This window comes from Haliotis rubra, unplaced genomic scaffold (assembly GCF_003918875.1).
Source record: "Haliotis rubra isolate DU_JTF1 unplaced genomic scaffold, ASM391887v1 Scf276, whole genome shotgun sequence".
Lineage (NCBI taxonomy): Eukaryota > Metazoa > Mollusca > Gastropoda > Lepetellida > Haliotidae > Haliotis > Haliotis rubra.
Genome location: NW_025766847.1, coordinates 791,088 through 813,352, shown reverse-complemented (window position 1 = coordinate 813,352; position 22,265 = coordinate 791,088). Strand labels below are relative to the sequence as shown.

The following is a 22,265-nucleotide window of genomic DNA, read 5'->3' as shown; positions in this document are numbered from 1 at the left end:
AACTGTTCGATGTTTTTTTGTCTTCCACCCAAAATTTAGTTTTTGATGCATTTTCAAATATATTTGTACTTACCGAAAGTTCCACCTGTTGTCTCCCAGATGTATAAGATAGATATGTAACAATGATTTGTTTGTGACAAGAACACCAAGTGTATCTCACTTACACCAAACAAACGTACCAAAATGGTTCTATTTTCGTAAACTTGAGGTTATAAAACATGAAAAAACCATGATATGGGTTCACATATTGTGCATACAGAACAACAGTGAATTTGGATGTTAGGCAACATACAATCCATCTAATCACAGGATATACAAGGTATGATGTTTTGGGGTGGGGTGGGGGGTCACTTTTGTATTCACATGGTATGATGTTGGTATTTGTAGGCAAGTCAGAAAACCCATAGCATTTCCAATTTTGTCAGTGATTACATGCCCATCTGTGAAAAAAGTGATGAAGAAACGGTAGAGGAATCAATAACACGGAAGGCGGAAGGCCTCTGACAGGTAATTAAGGGCAACAATGGAGTGTGTTAATTGAATCACAACACCCAGTTGATTGCAATTAGACAAGGGGCAATTAAGCAAGCTAGATACAGGTGTAATTAACAGGTGTATTAATTTCATTAGCCCTAGCAGAGATAGACTGAACACTGGGCTTCATTTTAAGCAACGCGTTTGCTTCAAATACAACGCTTTGAGACTCTATAAAGAGGTATTTAGGTAGATATAATACTAATCTATGGATTTAAACACAAATCAGAATACATGTGTGCGGTTTAAGTTGTTTTTGAGAGCCCAGGCCAAGGCGGACCGAAGGGCTTCACTTTAACGAACCAGTTATCTTTACATGTGGCATTTTGTAACATCACACATTGATATTTAGGTAGATATAATACTAATCTATGGATTTAAACACAAATCAGAATACATGTGTGGGGTTTAAGTTGTTTATGAGAGCCCGGGCCAAGGCGGACCGAACGCTTGTGATACTCTGTCTTTGTTGAGAATATGTAGAAAAGATAGCTTCACTTTCAGCAACGTGTTTGCTTCAAACACTACGCTTTGAGACTCTGTGAAGTGATATTTAGGTAGATATAATACTAATCTATGGATATAAACACGTTTCAAGATACATGTGTGAGGTTTAAGGTGTTTTTGACAGCACGGGCCAAGTCGGGCCGAACAGAGACTAAACACTTTTGATTGAGGATTTTGTTTTCCGAGGACTTTTTTCCTAAAATCTTTGGGAATGGAGAGAGAAAAGGGCTTCAATTTTACTTTACTTGATGAAGTGGTATTTATGTAGATATAATACCATTTTGTGTTTCATGTGTATTAGTAAATATAAGCATATGCATACGCGCTGGTATTGTTTACAATGAAAACACATAAGAATTTTTGTGTTTGTGAATGCATACCTTGTTTGATCCTTTATAACATATTACAAAAGGTTGTGACTTAAAAGATTTCTTTTAATATATATAATCATGTCATATTTTCCCATTGACACTCGCCAATATCCACTTCTCTTTAACATAAACATCCTGTGCTGATTCAGCATGAGACAATAAAGGTTAATTAGGGAACCCCAGAAAAGCAGTCAAAACACTGTCACTTCCTGCCCAGGACCCCAGGATGTCACACGCTAAGAGAAGTAAGCAACCTTCCCACATAGACATATCAAGGAAAACACATAACAACAAGACGGTGTGTTTTCTACTGGAATCTCGGTATGTAGTTATTGTTGTTGTGTGTTTTTTCATCGTTAACTATACATTTTCAACCAAACTATGCTTTGTGAAGGCAGGAAGTGTATCTACCCAAATGTGCAGATTTCGTTTTAATATTCTGCAATCCATTTTTAGTATTACCCAGTGGTCCGGCCCGACTTTTAGGCCATCCCCATTCGTAGATCTGAGTCTTTAGATTTGCCTACTTATATTAGACTTGAGTTCGACTCCTTTTCGCAAGGGTCTTAATAAGACACATTTCGCGTGTCAAAACAGAATAGAGATATCGCAGGTGCAACTGCTCCCAGCAGCCCATGTTTGTGACTATAGAAGCATCGGAATCACACGTGATTGATGCATATTGCTAAGATATTGCTGAGTGAACTGTTATTTAAACCCATTAGACTTGTAAATGGAGAATTAACAGGACCTATTGTTTCTTCACAAAAGATCATGTTTTGTCATATGAGATTTACACATTGTGTGTACTTTTCACGATGCTGTCCAAAAATCATATGATTAAAATAATCTTTCGAGAGCTCCCAATATTTCATACTGTAAAATTCCTTATTTCGCTTTGTCACTGAGTTCAGTGGGTCCTTTGAGGAATCGTTCTAAAATTAGTCATTAGAAATGCCGAAGTCACGTGATGGTTACTAAATATAGTACTAAACAAGGCTTCCCCAGTAAATACAAAGATGGCGACGTGCGAGGTAAGCACTTCGCATAATGGGTGAAAAGTTTGCTTTTACCCGACGTTACAAATGTTTTTGGAAAACATTTATGTTTACCAATCGCTTCGTCTACCCGAATTTCGGGTCACCATTTGAGAAAATGTGTAATGGTGGTCCTGTTTGCGGTAATAAACTGAAGGCCAAGTCGAAGTTTGTCATGTTTGTTTGTTGCGTACGAATGACCTGAACGGCAATTCACCAAAACTATATCCGAGTATGTATATCGGAGTTAGCCCCCATATTTTTATGTCATTTCATATACTATATTTATCAGAGCAGTGAGTAGAGAGTTATGTCTTCTCAAACTACAGAAAGAGAACAATACATTTGTTTTCATTGGGTCAACGTGGAACAGTGTTAAACATGACATTCACCGTGTATTTGTTTTATGCGTATCCCCATGAGCTATACCTGATCCCGTTGATAGTAATATTCTGGCTATTTCGGAGCAAGAAAATAGAAAAATTACTTGAACAGATAAACCAGAAGTTGTTATCCATCAAGTTGTTATGTAGTACTCACAACTTCTGAACGCCAAACTGTTAATTTGAAAGGAGATGTTATGATATACAGAACTGTAACCTAAATTCGTGGATAACCTTGATTCGTGGAAATTATCATGCTATCTCGTAAATTAAGTCTCGACTGACGTCACAAAGCGGTACTTTTGATGTACATACAATGCTATGCCTCGCTGATGAAAAAGTTCCAAATCTCTGCATTACACGCAAGTACACTAAATATGATTGTCCAGCACTGAGATAAATAGTCCCAGATCACTAATGCCACCATTACCAAATTTTATTTTTACAAAATGTCAAGTAAAAAAGATACTGTTGGCTCCAACCTTCTCACTTTTTGATGTCTGCTTTCCTTGGTGTCCATACTTACTGCAGTGGGATGTCGTACATTATAGTATAAAGTAACCGACTACGTAATCCACGAAACAAGGTGACGTCACATTATGGGGCACGCGAATGAGTGATGATTGAAAATGGCTTCGGTAAACAAACGTTTCATTCACGAGTGGAATATGAGGCATTTTAAATTTGCTGAATCAATGAATAAAATAAGCAGTGCGTATACAAAATGAAATCATGCATTTAAGATATGAATTTCGCCGCACTTCCCTTATATCCACGAATCAAGGTTATGCGAGTGTATATGACATGATTAATAGCATAAAAATATAGCTTTTGAACGTTAGCATTTCCTATTGTTTGTCTTCCAGATGAGAAATAACGAAGTGAACTTTTTGTAATGTAAAGAAAGCAGTGAAGCAAAGATGGCATCCGCTGCAACTGGATTGGGTGGCCAGAGGGCTTCCATTTTGATAGAACCTGAACCAGTAGCAGGACCATCCAGTATGGCTGACGACAACATGGATGAAGGGGAGGTGGCTGAGGAAAAGATGGGCTTCCACGTCAACACAAAACTCATCCCCAAGGCTCTGCTGGAAGAACAGTCAGAGCTAGAAGGGCTTGGACTTGGTGTATTCAACCAGCAGGAGTTTGAAGATGGTATGTGTACATTTGTATTACAGGATATACAAACCCCATACAGTTGTATATCCAAAGTGTGTTAGCACACACAAAATTAGCATTGATATGATTAGAACATTGGAAAGAGTTGGTATTTAACAAATAACTACTTAAAGCACAAAAACATGTCTATTTTTATCCTCGTTTTCGTTTACTTACTTCTTTGATCCTGGTTTTAATTTTCAATAGAAATTTCTGAGAACAAACTGCAAACCATTTACATGAATGTCAGCAAATGGTCTTATGAGTAAACTTATACTGTCAGTGTTTAATTGTAAACTATTACTTAATACAACTGTGCTGTACTAACTTGAATTGTCAGTACAGAAGGTACGAAGATGAGCATGATGAGGTTATACATTCCCCTGTAACAATGTTTCTGTGCAGGTGTGATGGCCCAGGTGGACCAGGCAATGGCGCTGGAAGAAGAGGAGAGGTTACGCCGAATTCTCACAAAAGAGATGACAGCTGTTGAGGATGACTTCAAGTGAGTGCTGTGTTTTGGACTTTTGAATTGTTTTGGAATAATAATTGTATTTCAAAATTAATACTGTGGATGAAAATAAACAAATATTAATAACTTATGATATTCATATAATTCCAGAATGGCCAATCAGGAATTGACTCATATCAACAAAGTGATGGCATCAATGCCTCAGTCTACTGAGGGAGTGAGTCGTGATGTGAGGCACACAATAGAAGCTATTAAGAAACAGAGAGACAATAAGGTAAATGTACCTTTAAATGGCAGTGCCTTAAGATATCAGTTCTGAACATGTTTAAAGACATGAAGAAGTCTCTCATGACAGAAAAAGACTTTACATGGGTTGATAGCTTGATGTAAATCTCATGTTGTAATGCATATTTTGTTTTCATGGTAATAGATGAAGCATCTGAAAAAGTTGGAATCAAGGAAGAGCGTATTGCAGGCAAAGATGGACAACGTGAAGTTTGATGCAGGTGTGCTGGTAGCACCTCTGGGACAACAAGGTGATTGGTTATCACACAGCATCAACAATTTCAATGAAATGGCTGCAATATGCTGAAACCAGTGATGGAATATCACTCACTTTAGGACTGAGTTTAATCCTTTCAAAAGAGAGTATCTCTTTGCTTATAGATACCGGTTGTGAATGTTAAAGTGACTAATTCACTCTGGTGAAGCCAGGCAACATTGGGAAGGAGCTGACAGGGAAGTGTTGTTATTGTAGCAGAGTTGCACACCTTTGACCACAGGGCCTATATTTTCGAAGCTCTCTTAGCGCTAAGATAGTCGTAAGTACCATACATTAACATTAACTTACGACTATCTTAGCGCTAAGAGAGCTTCGAAAATATAGGCCCTGGAGTCTTGAACAGTTTGTGATGCGAGCTGCCAAAGCTTACTTTGGCCATGAATCGTTTTGGGAGCAATTGAAGATCACTTTTTCTATTGATTTAATAAAGTGGCTAATTGAATGTTGCACCTTTGTTGATTCTCTAAAACTAACCATAAGTCAATGTTGTATGGATTTTCAGGAAAAGATCTTGAAGCTGGTATGAAATCTGGAAAGACAAGGGAATCAGAGAGAGACAGGATGATTAGACTTGGTCACATGACCCCCTTTGGAACAATTATCAAGAACAAGAAACAAGCCAAACCGCGACCATCCACTTCGCCAAAGGATAGTGCAAATAAGAAGAAACATAAACTGTCTGCCAATGGTAAATTGAGTCTGAGTCAAGGTGTTGATGGTCTGTCTCCATTGAAGAAGAGGAAGGGTGAGAAGACCAACATGTTTGATGAGAGGGACCACAAGCTGTATAATCGAGAGACTGACTACACACAAGCAAAGTACCAACGTCGAGGGAGAAGGGCTAACGGGAGTGGGGAAGCATCATTTGGAGATGAAGAGAGCGACATGGCTGACAGTGGTGATGAATGGCGACCATCAGGACAATCCATTGAGGATGAGGATGATGCATTAGGTAGTGTATGAAATGTCCACTCCACTGTTAGTGTGAAACCTTTATCATTTTGTTTTTGTTCACTTTTGACCTATATTAATGAGAAATGTTGCTCTGAATTCTTTGGTGGATAGCACCAAAAGTACAGTAACCTTTATCCTGATTGTCTAATTATTAAGTTCATCTGACCTGAGATCTTCATCAAGCTGTGATTGTATTATTTAAATACCTACATGATACAAAAGATGAACATCTTACAAGCAGGCCATGGTGACTATATGTTGTAAAGATTTCTTGCACTAAACATGTCTTTCCAAACTGGAAGTGAGATATTTTACTCTGAAGTGCATATTGGTTTTGGGATGGCACATCTGATTATGTTAACTGTACCATCAACAAGTACCATCATTGTTCGTCTTTTGGTATGGCATGAGCAGGGCTCACACCACCGACTGTCTGCTCCACAGGCCAACAGTCTATCTTCTACACCACATTGGTTGTGTTCTTCTCAAATATATTGGCCATTGGTTGATTAAAACTTTTTAACAGTTTTATATGTTTTATAGGTTCTTAACTGCTTTTGTAGAGCTATTAGAGAGGAGGAAGGAACGGAAGTCATTTCTACCTGAGAAGCATGTTCCCCCAGCTTATGATAATGGTGTCTCGAAGCAACCGACGCTAAAGGTTAAGAAAGACACCAGTATCCATAAAGCCAAGGACGATGGGGATGAGAGATACTACCAGAGGAGATTGAAGTATGTGTATTTATCTCAATGTATATGTTCAAACTTTGATAACAATCTTCACAGTTCTTTTGGCTTTGTGTGTTTGTACATACAGTAATTAATTGACATGCAGGGAGTCAGTCATGACAAGAAGAGTATATAATGTCCTGTACTTGAAAAAAACATGATCAGAGCTGCCTGGCTAGCTGAGTTGAGTCATTGACTATTGAATAGTTATGAAACCTGCAGTTTAGGTTGGATGGTTTGTATTGTACACAGGATGACAGAGAATACCACAGTGCTCTGGGATGCCATTGTATTGAATACCACAGTGCTCTAGGATGCCATTGTATTGTACACAGGATGTAGGGGTTGATGCATATACTCAATTAGTGATATCTGACCAGAGAATACCACAGTGCTCTAGGATGCCATTGTATTGTACAGAGGATGTAGGGGTTGATGCATATTCTCAATTAGTGATATCTGACCAGAGAATACCACAGTGCTCTAGGATGCCATTGTATTGTACAGAGGATGTAGGGGTTGATGCATATTTTCAATTAGTGATATCTGACCAGAGAATACCAGAGGACTGAGCTGCTGAAGAAGTTCGAGCGTGAGTCAAGGCTGGATGCAAGAGGGGAAGATGACAATGACTCTGAGGAGGATGAGGAGTTTGATGGAGGACTCCAAGTGCCAGGAATTATCTGGAAAAACCTCTACCAGTATGTTCATAAATATTTATTTTGATACAAGTATGTTTCATCAATAACATGTGCAATACTTCAACATCTGCAAGAGTAAAAGTGACAGAAGTATTTTCTTGCATTTTGTGTCAGATGTCTGGTAATGCTTTCTTCTTATGCTCCCCTAGGTACCAGAGGGTGGGAGTGCGATGGTTATGGGAGCTCCATTGCCAGGAGGCTGGTGGTATTGTTGGTGATGAGATGGGACTGGGGAAAACCATTCAGACGATCGCATTCCTGGCAGCTCTCAGATATAGCAAACTACGCAACAAAAACTTTCCGTAAGTTAACACATCACTGTAACATATGTTGATAATGAGAGTGACAGCAGGTGCTATTTTTCATGTCAATAACAAATTTAGTGTCGACTGTTTGTTGACTGAAGGTGTATGTTGATCTGTTTGTTGACTGAAGGTGTATGTTGATCTGTTTGTTGACTGAAGGTGTATGTTGATCTGTTTGTTGACTGTAGGTGTATGTTGATCTGTTTGTTGACTGAAGGTGTATGTTGATCTGTTTGTTGACTGAAGGTGTATGTTGATCTGTTTGTTGACTGAAGGTGTATGTTGATCTTTTTGTTGACTGAAGGTGTGTTGATCTGTTTGTTGACTGAAGGTGTATGTTGATCTTTTTGTTGACTGTAGGGTATATTGATCCTTTTGTTGACTGAAGGTGTATATTGATCTTTTTGTTGACTGAAGGTGTATGTTGATCTTTTGTTTGTTGACTGTGTATGTTGATCTGTTTGTTGACTGAAGGTGTATGTTGATCTGTTTGTTGACTGAAGGTGTATATTGATCCTTTTGTTGACTGAAGGTGTATGTTGATCTGTTTTTGTATGTTGATCCGTTTTTGTGTATATTGATCTTTTGTTGACTGAAGGTGTATGTTGATCTGTTTGTTGACTGAAGGTGTATGTTGATCTTTTTGTTGACTGTAGGTGTATGTTGATCCTTTTGTTGACTGAAGGTGTATGTTGATCTGTTTGTTGACTGTAGGGTATATTGATCTTTTTGTTGACTGAAGGTGTATGTTGATCTGTTTGTTGACTGTAGGGTATATTGATCTTTTGTTGACTGAAGGTGTATGTTAATTTGTTTGTTGACTGTAGGGTATATTGATCTTTTTGTTGACTGAAGGTGTATGTTGATCTGTTTGTTGACTGAAGGTGTATGTTGATCTGTTTGTTGACTGAAGGTGTATGTTGATCTGTTTGTTGACTGTAGGTGTATGTTGATCTGTTTGTTGACTGAAGGTGTATGTTGATCTGTTTGTTGATCTGTTTGTTGATCTGTTTGTTGAGGGTGTATGTTGATCTGTTTGTTGACTGAAGGTGTATGTTGATCTGTTTGTTGACTGAAGGTGTATGTTTTGATCTGTAGGTGTTTGTTGACTGAAAGGTGTATGTTGATCTGTTTGTTGACTGAAGGTGTATATTGATCTTTTGTTGACTGAAGGTGTATGTTGATCTGTTTGTTGACTGTAGGGTATATTGATCTTTTTGTTGACTGAAGGTGTATGTTGATCTGTTTGTTGACTGTAGGGTATATTGATCTGAAGGTTTGTTAGGGTATATTGACTGAAGGTGTATGTTGATCTTTTTGTTGACTGTAGGGTATATTGATCTTTTGTTGACTGAAGGTGTATGTTGATCTGTTTGTTGACTGTAGGGTATATTGATCTTTTTGTTGACTGAAGGTGTATGTTGATCTGTTTGTTGACTGTAGGGTATATTGATCTTTTTGTTGACTGATATTGATCTTTTGTTGACTGAAGGTGTATGTTGATGTTTGTTGACTGTAGGTATATTGATCTTTTGTTGACTGAAGGTGTATGTTGATCTGTTTGTTGACTGTAGGGTATATTGATCTTTTTGTTGACTGTAGGGTATATTGATCTTTTTGTTGACTGAAGGTGTATGTTCATCCGTTTGTTGACTGTAGGGTATATTGATCTGTTTGTGAACTGGCTCTGCCTGCAGATGTGCTGGTCTGGGTCCGTGTGTGATTGTGTGTCCAGCAACTGTGATGCATCAGTGGGTGAAGGAATTCCACAAATGGTGGCCTCCATTCCGGGTTGCCATTCTACACTCATCAGGCTCATACAGTGGCAAGGAGGTAGGTGTGCTCAGTAGGGCATTGTGATACCACTTGATGGACTTAACTTGACTGCCTTGTGGTCTTGTAGTTTCATGTCTGTGCCATACTCCATAAAAAGCATTTCACCTCACTTCAATTCACTCACAGTTCTCAACACCGTGTACTTCTGAACTATCTCATAAACATTTCAATGAACCCCAGAATTCCTTACAAATAAATCTTGGTAAAAATATTGGTAAGTATTAAATATTGCAGAATGAACAGCTCTCAATTGTTAATAAGACTACCAGAAAACTTTCTACAATATTGCTATTTGTTTAACTATTTTCTAAAGATGATTTATGCATTAATAAACAGAGTATTTATATGTTTATTGACTGATGAATAATTTTTCCTTATCCGGACTCATGCTTAATTGCTTGTCTCCTTCTTCTTGCGAATGATAGTGGAACACTTGAATCCCCTTTTGAAGCTCCCTTCAAAAAAGCGGACGTAAAATCACTCACCCAGTGTTATCTCCCTTTAGATGTTTTGGCGGGAAAATCCGTCACATGACCCCACATACTCTTCACTCTGTCCTTCTTTGCCCTAGAGGACGGTTGTGAGAGCTCCTGGGTCCCCTATACAGCGTTATATCCTTTCATATTTAGGCCTTTACTACTAAATTAGCTGTATGCGGCATTTAGGATGATATACCAACAATATGGTTTGAAATTTTGGTCTAAATTATCTGTATATTCACATTGTTGACATGGTTTTTCATCTTGTTTGCAATTGATGAAAACTTGCATTCGTTGCAGATACCGATTGTCGATTGCTGATCTGCATTTATTATGTCCTAATTGTACTTCTACATGTTCTTCCAGCTTTTGCTGTCAACTTTGTCAGCATTTATCTGAAATTGAATTTAATAATTATTTATATTCCATTCTTAGACGTGCCAAGGACAGGTCTAGACGGCTTTTACAAGTCATGTCTAAACTGAGTGATTGCGCTGATAACCGTTTATTGCTGTCTGCTGACATTCACCATTCCAGTGATTTACCGGTTGCTACTATGGAGCATGTTGCTGTGGCTGATGGTAGCTCTGGCTCCAGGAAGAGGTCGTCAACATCAACTATAACCTCATCACAGTCTAAGAAGACTAGGGCATCGTCTTCTCAGAAGAAGAAGTCGTCTGCAGATAAGACTCCAGCGAAGTCTTCCCATGGGGCAGCGCACAAGACGAGGTCCTTTGCTGCAGAGATCATCCCGTCAGACGAAGTAGACGTATATGACGAGCCACCCATCCTCATTCCTGAAGTAGCAGTGAAGAAGACGAGGTCTTCGTCTACAGTAACTTCAGCAGTCATCTCAGCGCAGTCAGACGTTCTATCAACGCAGACATCAGATAGAGATGGCAGGTCTTCACAAGTGCAGCAGTCCTTGGGAGAAGCCTCAGTACTCTCAGATGCGTCGTCCTCATTGCAGCAGCAGCAGCCGTCGTCACAGAGTTTCTTCATGCAGCAGTTTACTCAGCAGATGTTGGACCTGATGGAACGGAGGTTCGCGCAGGAGAAAGCTACGAAGAAGGCCCCATCTACGACGAGCCTGCATGAAGGACAAGCAGCCTGCAGATCGCATCCCGCTGAAGATAGTAGCCTGCGCGAAGGAGGAAACCTACGTGAAGGATCACACACTCGACGATGTTCCACATCTTCACGAGAGCCTGCCAACATGGACAACGATGAATCTGCAATAGATATTCCAGAGGAGCCTTCGTGCAGGAGCAGAACCAGACGTTCACCGGAGCATCACAGATCATCCTCCTCAGATACAGACAGCCATCAGGAGCCTGCGCGCAGGCACCCTACATACCGTAGAAGAGAATCTTCACCTTCACGAAGGCACAGAGATACGTCTCAAGACTCCAGGGAGGACCCTTATCCGAATCAGTTGCCTGCGCGCAGGTCTCCACGAAGGTCTCCACGCAGATCTCCACGAAGATCTCCATGCAGGTCTCCACGCAAGTCTCCACACAGGAAGGAGACACAATGGCAACGATCTCCAGAACAAGAAGCCTCTAGATCTGAAGATGATGGCGGAATCATATTCTCCGATACAGAGATCAAATCTTGGATGGCAAATGGATTGGAACTTGCATCACCTTCTAAAGAGGATAATGAAGCATTCACGTATATGATGTCAAACGAGGACTTTGATACACTTACCCTTCCACCCATTGATCCTGTCTCGGATGTACCGGAGAACCTCAGCACAGCCTTTATGAAGGCAACGAAGTTCAAAGCGTCCGCCACTCAACGCCAAGAAGTTCCCATTCACCACATGGAACCCTTCATGAAGGCCCCAGAGATAGATGAGAACTACAAGAGCATCAACGACTCCCGATCTAGGACTTATAAAGTAGAGGATTAAAAGTTGGCACAACTAGACACAACTATCAGATGTACCTTCTTTGGTCTAGCCAGGTCAAGAGCCATCAATGAAACCCTCATCGCGAAGTTCAGAAACTCGACCTCTGAAGAAGATAGAATGATCTACTCGGCATTGCTGACCCAAAAGAAAGATCATCAGTTTATGTCCGAACATCTGGCATCCACATCAGCGGGCCTGACGCCTTGAGAAGACAAGGATTGCTGTCTTTCTGTAGTTGGTCAGCATCATCTATCTTCACAGGGGAAATTGAGGACGTGGCCAAGGAAGTAACGAAAGAGTCAAGGGAGGTAATGATGATCCACAAGCATGGGCAACAGATGCTCTAAGCATCCCATGGGAAGGACTAAACACTTACGCATTTCCACCTCCAGCTCGAATACCGCAGGTGTTGCAGAAAATCAAGCAGGCGAAGAAGCTGCAACTGATTTTGGTCGCACCCTACTGGGACTCGAGCCACCACAAGCCTCTAATCCTCATGAAGTAAGAGCACTGGCGTTGACACTTGCTCTACATGGAAATTGCTCTATCTCGACAATTATGGAAGGCTGCTATTGGAAGTCGGAGACGGTGTTTGCCAACCACTACCTCAGAGACATTCCTACCGAGGATGTCTCCGGTATCCACCAGTTTGGGCCTCTTGTTGTAGCACAACAATTGACGGTTCCTCAAAGACGCTGAGATGAATCTCACCCTTTATCACATGACTTGTAAAAGCCGACACTCAGAGAGTTGGAGCTTAGAGTCCGTGCGCACGTCTAAAGATAGGCTAGCATGAGTGACAGACCCTATACTTGTAAGGACTTACTTGTATATGAAGAAGGGTCACTTATCCATTGATACGGAAATCAATCATGAAGTCGTATAAATCCACTTTTACTGTCAGGAGAAGCGGTTCCGGAAAATCTGACATGTTGTGGTCCCCCCAAACTCATCAGAGGAAGCTGGAAGGAAGGATCAGCATAATACTTTAAGAAGTTCCCACAGGGGGGTATGCAGGACGTAAATCAGCATGGAATCCAGAGTGGCTTGACCCACCACCTGTTCCGTTGGATTCTACAAGCAATTAAGCATGAGTCAGGATAAGGAAAAATATGTAATTTTTGGATTAAAATTGATATGTTATACTTATCCTGACTCATGAGGTAAGCCCTCCCAACCTCCTCTCATGGCACTCTGGATTCCCTGTAATCCAGGTGTCGGGCGCTTAATCAGGAGCGAGTGAGGGGCATGTTCAGACATGTGACGTGGTTTTCCCGCCTGGAGAGTCACAAGGGAGATAACACTGGGTGAGTGATTTTACGTCCGATTTTTTTAGGGAGCTTCAAAAGGGGATTCAAGTGTTCCACTATCATTCGCAAGAAGAAAGAGACAAGCAATTAAGCATGAGTCAGGATAAGTATAAAAAAATATCAATTTTATTCAGAAAATTACATTTTTAATCTAAACATTACATTTTTGTGTGACAGCAAGACTTGGTGTACAGGGTGGTGCGGAACCAGGGGGTAATAGTGACCTCCTTCAGCACCTTGGTCATCCACCAGGACATCATACTGCCCTACAACTGGCACTACGTAATCCTGGATGAGGGACACAAGATCCGCAACCCAAATGCACAGATCACGCTTGCCTGTAAACAGGTGGGGGAAACATGAATCAACATAAGCATGAGACCAGACAATTATTAAGAAGACCAGTACTTAACTACTTGTCTCCTCAAATCTAGTTACAGTATATGGAACAGTCTGAACTAAACTGATTGGTGTCTGATGTGGTATTATGCTTGGTATCTATCAAGGAAACTGTTCCAAATGTAACCAATTGAGGATTGGCAAACAGTATAGTGTAGGAATTATGTCAGTCTTGGTTATTGTTTTTCATTTTGGCAAGAAAGTTTTGAAACTTGTTGTACTTGAACATTGATAATGCAGGATATAGCTGGACTGTTTTTGTATATTCTTGTGTGTGTTGCATCTAGTTCCGCACGCCGCACCGAATCATCCTTTCCGGTTCCCCGATACAGAACCACCTGAAGGAGTTGTGGTCTCTGTTTGACTTCATCTTCCCTGGCAAGCTGGGCATGCTGCCGGACTTCTTGCAGCATTTCTCTGTGCCCATTGTGCAGGGAGGCTATGCCAACGCCACCCAAGTCCAGGTGAGAGCAGTCTTGTCTTTTGAGGAAGTATGTGTGTTCATGGATAGAATTGCACAGTATTTATTGTATACTGCTATACTCCAATATGCTTTTCAAATGACAGACATTGGTTCTATTTTTTTCAGTGTTCTGTTGAATTTGGTAAATATAAATGAATTCTAATAATTTTTGTTTTTCATTTGTATTGCTCAGCAAAAATCTACACAGGCATTATTCCCTATAAAATTGAACATCAAAGTGGAGGAAATACGTAATATTTGCTCATGTTAGTTTTGCTGTATCCATGACTACAATATAGCTCCAGCTCTCTCTGCTAAGTTTGACATGTTTACAATCAGATGGGGAAATTCAGAGCTTTGGTACCACTTTAGTTTACAAAGAATGTAAACAGCTGGCATTACATCACAATATAGATAACTGCGCTTCATTAGAAAGAAAGGGAAAGAGAAATTCTTCACACAAGTAATATTTGGTCAATGCCCCAGGGCCCCATTGGTGAAATTTGTTCAGCCGAAAATGCTTTTTAACATTCTTGGGAACATGATCCATTTGTACTTGTAATACAGGTTGAGACAGCCTACAAGTGCGCCACTGTCTTGAGAGATACCATCAATCCATTCCTGCTCCGCAGAATGAAAGCTGATGTCAAAGTTGGCTTAGATCTACCTCAGAAGAATGAACAGGTAATCACATTGAGCAGTTTCAATATTAAACAAATACCGATGTGATAAGAGATGTTTTATTTGCCATGTTTATGGAGGAGATTTTGCTGTTGTTCATGTTGTTGATGCTGTTGTCCATGTTGTTCATGCTGTTGTCCAGGTGTTGTTCTGCCGGCTGACAGATGAGCAGAGGGAGGTATACCAGGAGTATCTTGACTCCCGTGAATGTCAGGCCATCCTTTCTGGCAAGTACAAGGTCAGTCCCACTCCCAGTCTACTCACATGATATGTTAGTACTGTGTAGTATCTTGACTGGTTTGTTCACAAACAGCTGCAAGTGCAATTACTAGGCAAGACTTAGAACTAAAGAATATGAATCAGGATGTACTCTTATTCCTAAAAAAGATAGAAAACCATTAACCTGATGCATCATGGTCCTGGTACCTTATGTTCTATGTCATTCTTGGACCAGCCACATTCATTGATATCTTGAATATCTTTTAAAACTCATTGTACACGAGGGACATAGTGTAGAAAATTTTGTCAAGAATAAACGCTGGAGATAGTGTCATTATGTATTCATACTAATGCTGTTGTCATTACCGATCCGAAAACCTTGTTATATACGTCTGTTTTATTTTTTTCTGAATATATTTTCAGATATTTGCTGGGCTGATCACTCTTCGGAAGGTTTGTAATCATCCTGACTTGTCAACAGGCGGGCCTCGGATCTTGGTGGGTGAGGATACTCACGGGGATGAGACGCTCGACTATGGCTACTACAAACGATCAGGGAAGATGATAGTAGTGGAGGCGCGCTTCTCAAGCTGTGGCAGACGCAGGGACACAGGGTCTTGCTTTTCAGTCAGAGTAGAACGGTGGGTGTTAGGACAGAGCATGGACATGATCTTGCTGTTCCTAGTAGTAGTCATTGCAATACGGGAGGCGAACTGTTTGTAGTGACATGAACATCCAGGTTATGGGAGGGTAGTGTCCATCAATCCATCACTGGGTTGTCTGGTCCACCGCCATATACTGTAGCTAGAATATTGCTGAGTGCGGTGTAAAACTAAACTCACTCACTCACTATGGGAGGGAGGACTGTTGTATTGATGCTTTTGTAAGTTTATGCATACAGAATAACAGAATATTAGGCTGATGCTATTAACTATTTGTACCATGTGTTGAGATCAGAGTGCAGCACATGTCATCTTTAGTTGCTCAAGTGTGAACACATGTATGATGTCAAGTGAAGAGTTTGTTATACTGAAGGAAGTTATAATGTTTTGTGTTTTAGATGCTGGACATTATGGAGTTTTTTGTACAGAAGCAGATGTATTCCTACCTCCGTATGGACGGTACTTCACCCATAGCTTCCCGGCAGCAGCTCATTGACCAGTTCAACAAGGTAGTTTTATGATGGAACTGTAAGGGGAGGCCTGTCTGTGAGGGGAGGGATACAGGAAGGAAGCATGCCTGCTGAATGTTATTCTTTATGTGTAGTGTGACATTACATTTGAGAGACAACATAAATAGTTTCCTTATGAGGCATGTGTTTGCATTTCTCCGTGGTTAGAATAGTTGAAGCATTTAAAAAAAGTTGTAGTATGGTTGCATATTCTAAGAATAAGATCAAGTCTTCGCTCCACTTCATAGCATGCTGGCTACATAGTTGCATTTTGGAGGAGATTTGCTGACATTCCAAATCTCTTTTTCAATAGCACAAATAGCAGAGCATTATAAATCATTAAATATTTTTGTATTATCACACATAATTCTCACTAAGTGTTTGCTGTGCTAGGATCCGTCCATCTATGTGTTCCTGCTGACAACCCGAGTTGGGGGTCTGGGTGTGAACCTGACAGGAGCGAACCGTGTAATCATCTTTGACCCCGATTGGAACCCCAGCACTGACACACAGGCTCGGGAGAGAGCATGGAGGATCGGACAGAAAAAGCAGGTCACCATCTACAGGCTTCTCACATCCGGCACCATTGAGGAGAAAATATACCACAGGTAACAATGTACTGTTTGATGTGATCCTCTCCACATTTCTGTTTAGCTTAACTTGTAAAGCCAGATTCTTAATTCGCAGCAGGTGTGTAAGTGGGTCATATCTGTTTGTTTTATCTCATGTCGTTTCTTGGTTTCAGACAAATCTTCAAGCAGTTTCTTACAAACCGTGTTTTGAAAGATCCTAAACAACGTCGCTTCTTCAAATCCAATGACATCTATGAACTATTCACCTTGACTGACCTTGGAGATGGTGAGGGCACAGAGACCAGTGCCATCTTTGCTGGGACTGGGTCAGACGTCACGGTCCCAAGGCCGGTCAAAAACAAGAGAAAGAAAAGGCAAAAGTAAACAGGTTTGATGAAATGAAAAAGGAATCTAAATCCTCCAAAGAAGATTCATTTGAAAATACTTTTGACACAGATGAGATTCAACGTATGCGTGAAATGGCCAGGATGTTAAGTCAGAGGATGGAGAAAGATAAGAACAAGACCAGAAGGAGTGAATCTGGCGGAGACATGAATGGAGCTGCACATACTACCTCGAAACAAGACAATGATCACAAACCACCCTTCTTAAAGGACACACTCAGGAACAAAGATAAAAAACATAAGAAAAAGAAGAAGAAGAAGAGTAGAGATGCCAGTGAGTGATGAAGTGATTCCGTAACTGTTGTTACAGGGGCTGTTTTATGTTGTAACGTTAGTAAGTCCATCACATGTTTCTGGGGTACTTAGGATTATGTAGGAAAGAGAGAGAAGTCTACTTTCACAGATATAAAGAATGCATCCATTAGGGAGAAGTATTCACTTCACAAGTTTTGATGTATGAATACAGATGTTTATCAGTATATGTAGCATTGTTCAGAATGCAATGTGACGTGGCCAGTCTAACTGATATATTGGCAGAACTATTGTACATAAGCTCTCATTGTGTGTTGCAGAGTTTGAAGGGGAGCGGATCCCCCACCTGGACCGCAGGAGTGACTACAAGGACAAGGATGGAGATGCAGAGGAGAAGAAGAATGACGACTATGTGCTGCAGGAACTCTTCAAGAAAACAGGTGATGTAAACAAACTCTGTTAAAACAGTTTTATGAGTCCCTTCTAGTTCAAATCAGTAATTATACTGCTTGAATCATCATTGACCTTTTACTTTTGTATTGAGGTTATTTTATTTTGAATTTTTTTGTCTTATCAACTAGATCTTTGGCATCATGACTAACTCATTTTGAATAAGAGAGTGCTATATGATATATACACAGTTCAGGAGATATATGTGTTAAGGTACCGTACTGACTTGTGTCTTACATGCAGGCATCCAGGGTGCGTTACAGCATGACAAGATCATGAGCTCAGGACGACCAGACTTTGCTCTGGTGGAGGCTGAGGCAGAGAAAGTGGCCAAACAGGCAGTAGCTGCGCTGAAGAAGTCTCGATCTCAGTGCCACTCTGCCCTGGCCGGTATCCCAACATGGACAGGGCAGCACGGTGGAGGAGCCAAGTGAGTTTGCATATCATAACCTTTCTCACAGAGTGCATTTCATGTGTACATGGTAATGATCGTTCAGCATTTAATCGATATGCCTGCAAGAAATAGCTAGGATATTTCCATATTCACAGTAGACACCCTCACTTCTGACTATGTGAAAGTCTGAGGGTGTGGCTGAGTTGGGTTATTACCCTGCCTTGAACAGGATTCTATTTAATTCAGTGTGGCATCTAATGTCAGAGTAAAGTACCAAATATAGAGGTCTTAGACACTTACCGCTTTTGTGAAACAAACAAGCAAACAAACCTTGACTTGATTAAGTCGAACCAGTTTTTCAAACCCATGATCTTAGGATTTCACATAACTAAGGGAAGCAACTCTGCATCCAAAGTCATTGATATTGACAAGAGAATGGCAGTAAAAGACATATTCTGTTATATACTGTTGGTAACTTAATGATCATGAAATGAACATTAAATATAAAGCTGATGAGCTTGTGTTCATTAACTTTGATATTGTCTGATGATCACATAATGAATTAGTCAATATCAGAGTGTGTGTTTTCAGACCTAAGTTTGGAAAGAAGAAAAACAGCCTCCTTGCTGATAAGATCAAACCCATGGCGGCAACATCGACTGCTACTGGATCTAAGGTGAGTTCCAATATAAGACATGCATAGGATGGCATGGGAGAACAGGACCATGTATTCAACCCCTTGTACTGTGTGATCACCAAATGGCAGTTAGGTTGGTATTGGCTGTCACAGAGCGTAACACAAGCTCACTTGGATTCGGAAAATGTTATAAATTGCTATTTTGTACTGAAATCTATTATCTATTCTTTTAGCAGAATATTTTAAAGAACTTGTTGTGGTGATGTCAAAACACCATAAGACAGGCTAGAGTATGTTGTGTTTTGTACACTATATTATTCCTGTATTCCAGATGCCAGACAAGTCTGATGAAGACAGACTATTTAATGGTAGTATTTCTGGGACAGTGGCCCTGACAGCCAATGCAGCTGTGATGTCGTCCGACGACCTCCTGTCAAAGATGAGATGCAGACACAACCTGTCAAAGCAGGGGGACGAGGATATTGGCGGAAACCCTGACAAAGTCGACACAAAAGACCTTGACCTTATGACTGACATTCGGAACTATATTGCATTCCAGTGTCACGTTGATGGACAGGCTGCAACACGGGAACTACTCGATCAATTTGGTCCTCGTTTGCCAAAAGGGGGAGCTGCACGTTTCAAGGCAATGCTCAATCAGATCTGTGACCTTGACAAGTCAAGTGGTGTTGGAATATGGAGACTTAGAACTGAGTTTAGATGATGATGAGCTTTTGGGTATTTTCCTTCGCAGGATTCAGACTAAGTGGACCATGAACAGTGCAAACTGGAAGGACGGCAGCTATTCACACCTTCAGATAGTGTTACTCATGATGTGTCAAGAATTACACTGTATAATGATGCTGCCCAATGCAAGACTGCAAACACACTTGTGTGCACGCACACACACACACAAGACAACATGAAATGAGACATAGTCTTGGAATAAGTCTTTTTAATATTGCCTGCAATGGTGTTTTAATATGTTACTTGTCAGTGATATAAGCTGACATATCATCAGATACTTTGTAAATTTTCTCAGTGACCTCAGGGGTATTGTTATTGATACAATTTTCAGATCATTGATGTTCATCTGCAACCAGTATGCTAGGGAGGTTATTCCTTGGTGTCTCAGATTCTTTCCTGTTCTTTATCAGGTATCATATAAGTTGACAGAAGTTGTGGTTTTGGGAACAGAAAAAGTTGTTTCCTTAGTAGTGAGTAACAGGTAATTGTTCCACATTCCATTGTAAACCTGAAGGAGTGATTGCTACTGACAGAAGCACATTGTGAAATAATTGTTAGTGTCATTTATTATATTAAATCTCTCTGAAGCTAAAAAATAATTTTGTTGTATTAAGCTCAAATTTAATACAAATGTTCTTCATATGTGTGTATCACATCCAGCTGTGTGCATTGATGCTAGCTTAGATGTATATACATCATATAAGCTAGTCTCTCAATTCGGGCATCTCTGTCCCTGGCAATACAGACAGCTTGAGCTTAGATGTATATACACCCGACAAGCTAGTCTCTCAATTCGGGCATCTCTGTCCCTGTCAATACATGCACAGCTTGAGCTTAGATGTATGTACACCTGACAAGCTAGTCTCTCAGACTAACACATTAGTCATCCCTTACACTGGCACTTCAGGGAGAGACAATATGATCTACTTAGTCATGGTTGTAGTACTGAGGTAACACTCACAAAAATAGAAGTTTTTACTGACTTATGGAAGACTCAACAACTGCACTTCCAGAAAAATAGATTACCATGGTAACTAATACTAGCTACTTTATTGAGAAGTGTGAGAAAATGGTGAAATGTTTAATCATTATGATCAAGACCTAAATACTTGTACCGAGTATATGTTGGTGATTTATAGACAACATATGATAAGGGAACTTTATTGACACAAAAGTCTGTAGAATTCAAGAAAAGAGTGAAATGTTCAGATATTACTATGAAAGTTATCAGAAATGTTCACATGAATGACAATGAGACATGCACAGATGAGGTTAATGTGTGATTTTAGTTGTTTTCAAGAAAGATTTTCATCAGATGATTCTTGGGTAGATGCAGACTGAACTAACATGTTAATCTGTGTCACAGACTTCTGCATAGTTGCATTTGCCCTTCGGATTAGGGGGAAATCTTCCATTTTCCCTCATTTTTCTCATTTCAGTCATACTTATAGATCTGACAATGGCAGGAGTGAAAACCTAAAAATAGATACAAGTTGACACCGATTCGAATATGTGTGGTAATTTTCATACTTTTGTTATAAGGTTTTCCTGTACTGTAACATTTGATATATAAAGGACCCTTATGCACCACAGAGTCAGAAAGCTGTTATTGTATCTCATGATTTGTTGATTAATGTTACTAATAGAGGTGAGGTAAAATTGGGTTTAACGTCGTTCTTGAGAATATTTCGCTCATATGACGACGTGCATGTGTGCGTATGTGTAGGTGCGGCTGCTTGTACTAGCCCAGACTGAAGCTGGTTTTATAGTGCTAGCCCACTGAGATACCATGCCGCAGTGAAGCATGAATACCCCACTCAGACACATTATACTGACTCCGAGCCGACCAGTCCTTGATGTACCCATTAATGCTGAGCGCCAGGCAGGGACCAACAAGTACCATATTTTAACATCTTTTGGTATGACGCGGTCGGGGATCAAACCCGCGACCTTCCGCTCTCCGGGCGGACGCTCTAACCACTACACCACGGAGGCTGTCTGTTACTAATAGAGCTGTGACGATGTATCATAGTGTCGATAATCGTGATATTTATCTGACGATAAATATATCAATACATTTTTTCGTATCGTGATATGTATCGTTGACCTTAAAATTTCCGAAATTTTCATTAGGTATTGACGGTTATGTCAAAATTTCTTGCTATTAAAATATGATTTTTAAAGAAAATAACTAAGGAAAGCATATCGTGATATGCATCGAATTGTATCGTTCCAAGATATCGCGATACGTATCGTATCGTGAAATTTCTGTATCGTCACACCTCTAGTTACTAATGGCTGACTGTTAGGATGTGATGTTATTGTTTATGCATTAAGATGTATCACCCACAGGATAAGACATTATTCTGTCATAGAATGTGTCATTTACAATTGTGGGACATCTTCCTTACCAGTTTGCAGCAAAACCATCAGGAACCTGCAGCAATGTATCAGGGCATGACCTTTCTAGTTCTTTATACTTAATCTGTTGATTGTTTTACTGTGATATTTTCATATACTTTTATGTATATTTGAACATTTCAGGAATCATAAATGTATTGCTGTGCAATCAGATCATCAAAAGAAATAAATTTTGTACATACAGAGTACCTATTTCTTGTAT

At 40.1% G+C, this 22,265-nt stretch overlaps 1 protein-coding gene across 1 annotated transcript; it reads left to right on the top strand.

Moving 5' to 3' along the window:
* Window positions 1-2,416: 2,416 nt before the first annotated feature.
* On the top strand, window positions 2,417-20,226 carry LOC124280920 (DNA excision repair protein ERCC-6-like). Its single transcript, XM_046716913.1, is given in 24 exon segments — window positions 2,417-2,446; window positions 3,699-3,987; window positions 4,396-4,495; window positions 4,613-4,736; window positions 4,893-4,998; window positions 5,527-5,976; window positions 6,542-6,710; window positions 7,262-7,408; window positions 7,558-7,710; window positions 9,411-9,546; window positions 13,431-13,601; window positions 13,940-14,116; window positions 14,683-14,799; window positions 14,939-15,034; window positions 15,439-15,591; window positions 15,594-15,656; window positions 16,076-16,186; window positions 16,580-16,794; window positions 16,932-17,133; window positions 17,136-17,436; window positions 17,735-17,854; window positions 18,108-18,294; window positions 18,850-18,934; window positions 19,227-20,226. Coding segments are annotated over 23 exon segments (4,011 nt in total). The 5' UTR covers window positions 2,417-2,446; window positions 3,699-3,752; the 3' UTR covers window positions 19,620-20,226.
* The last annotated feature ends 2,039 nt before the right edge of the window (window positions 20,227-22,265 follow it).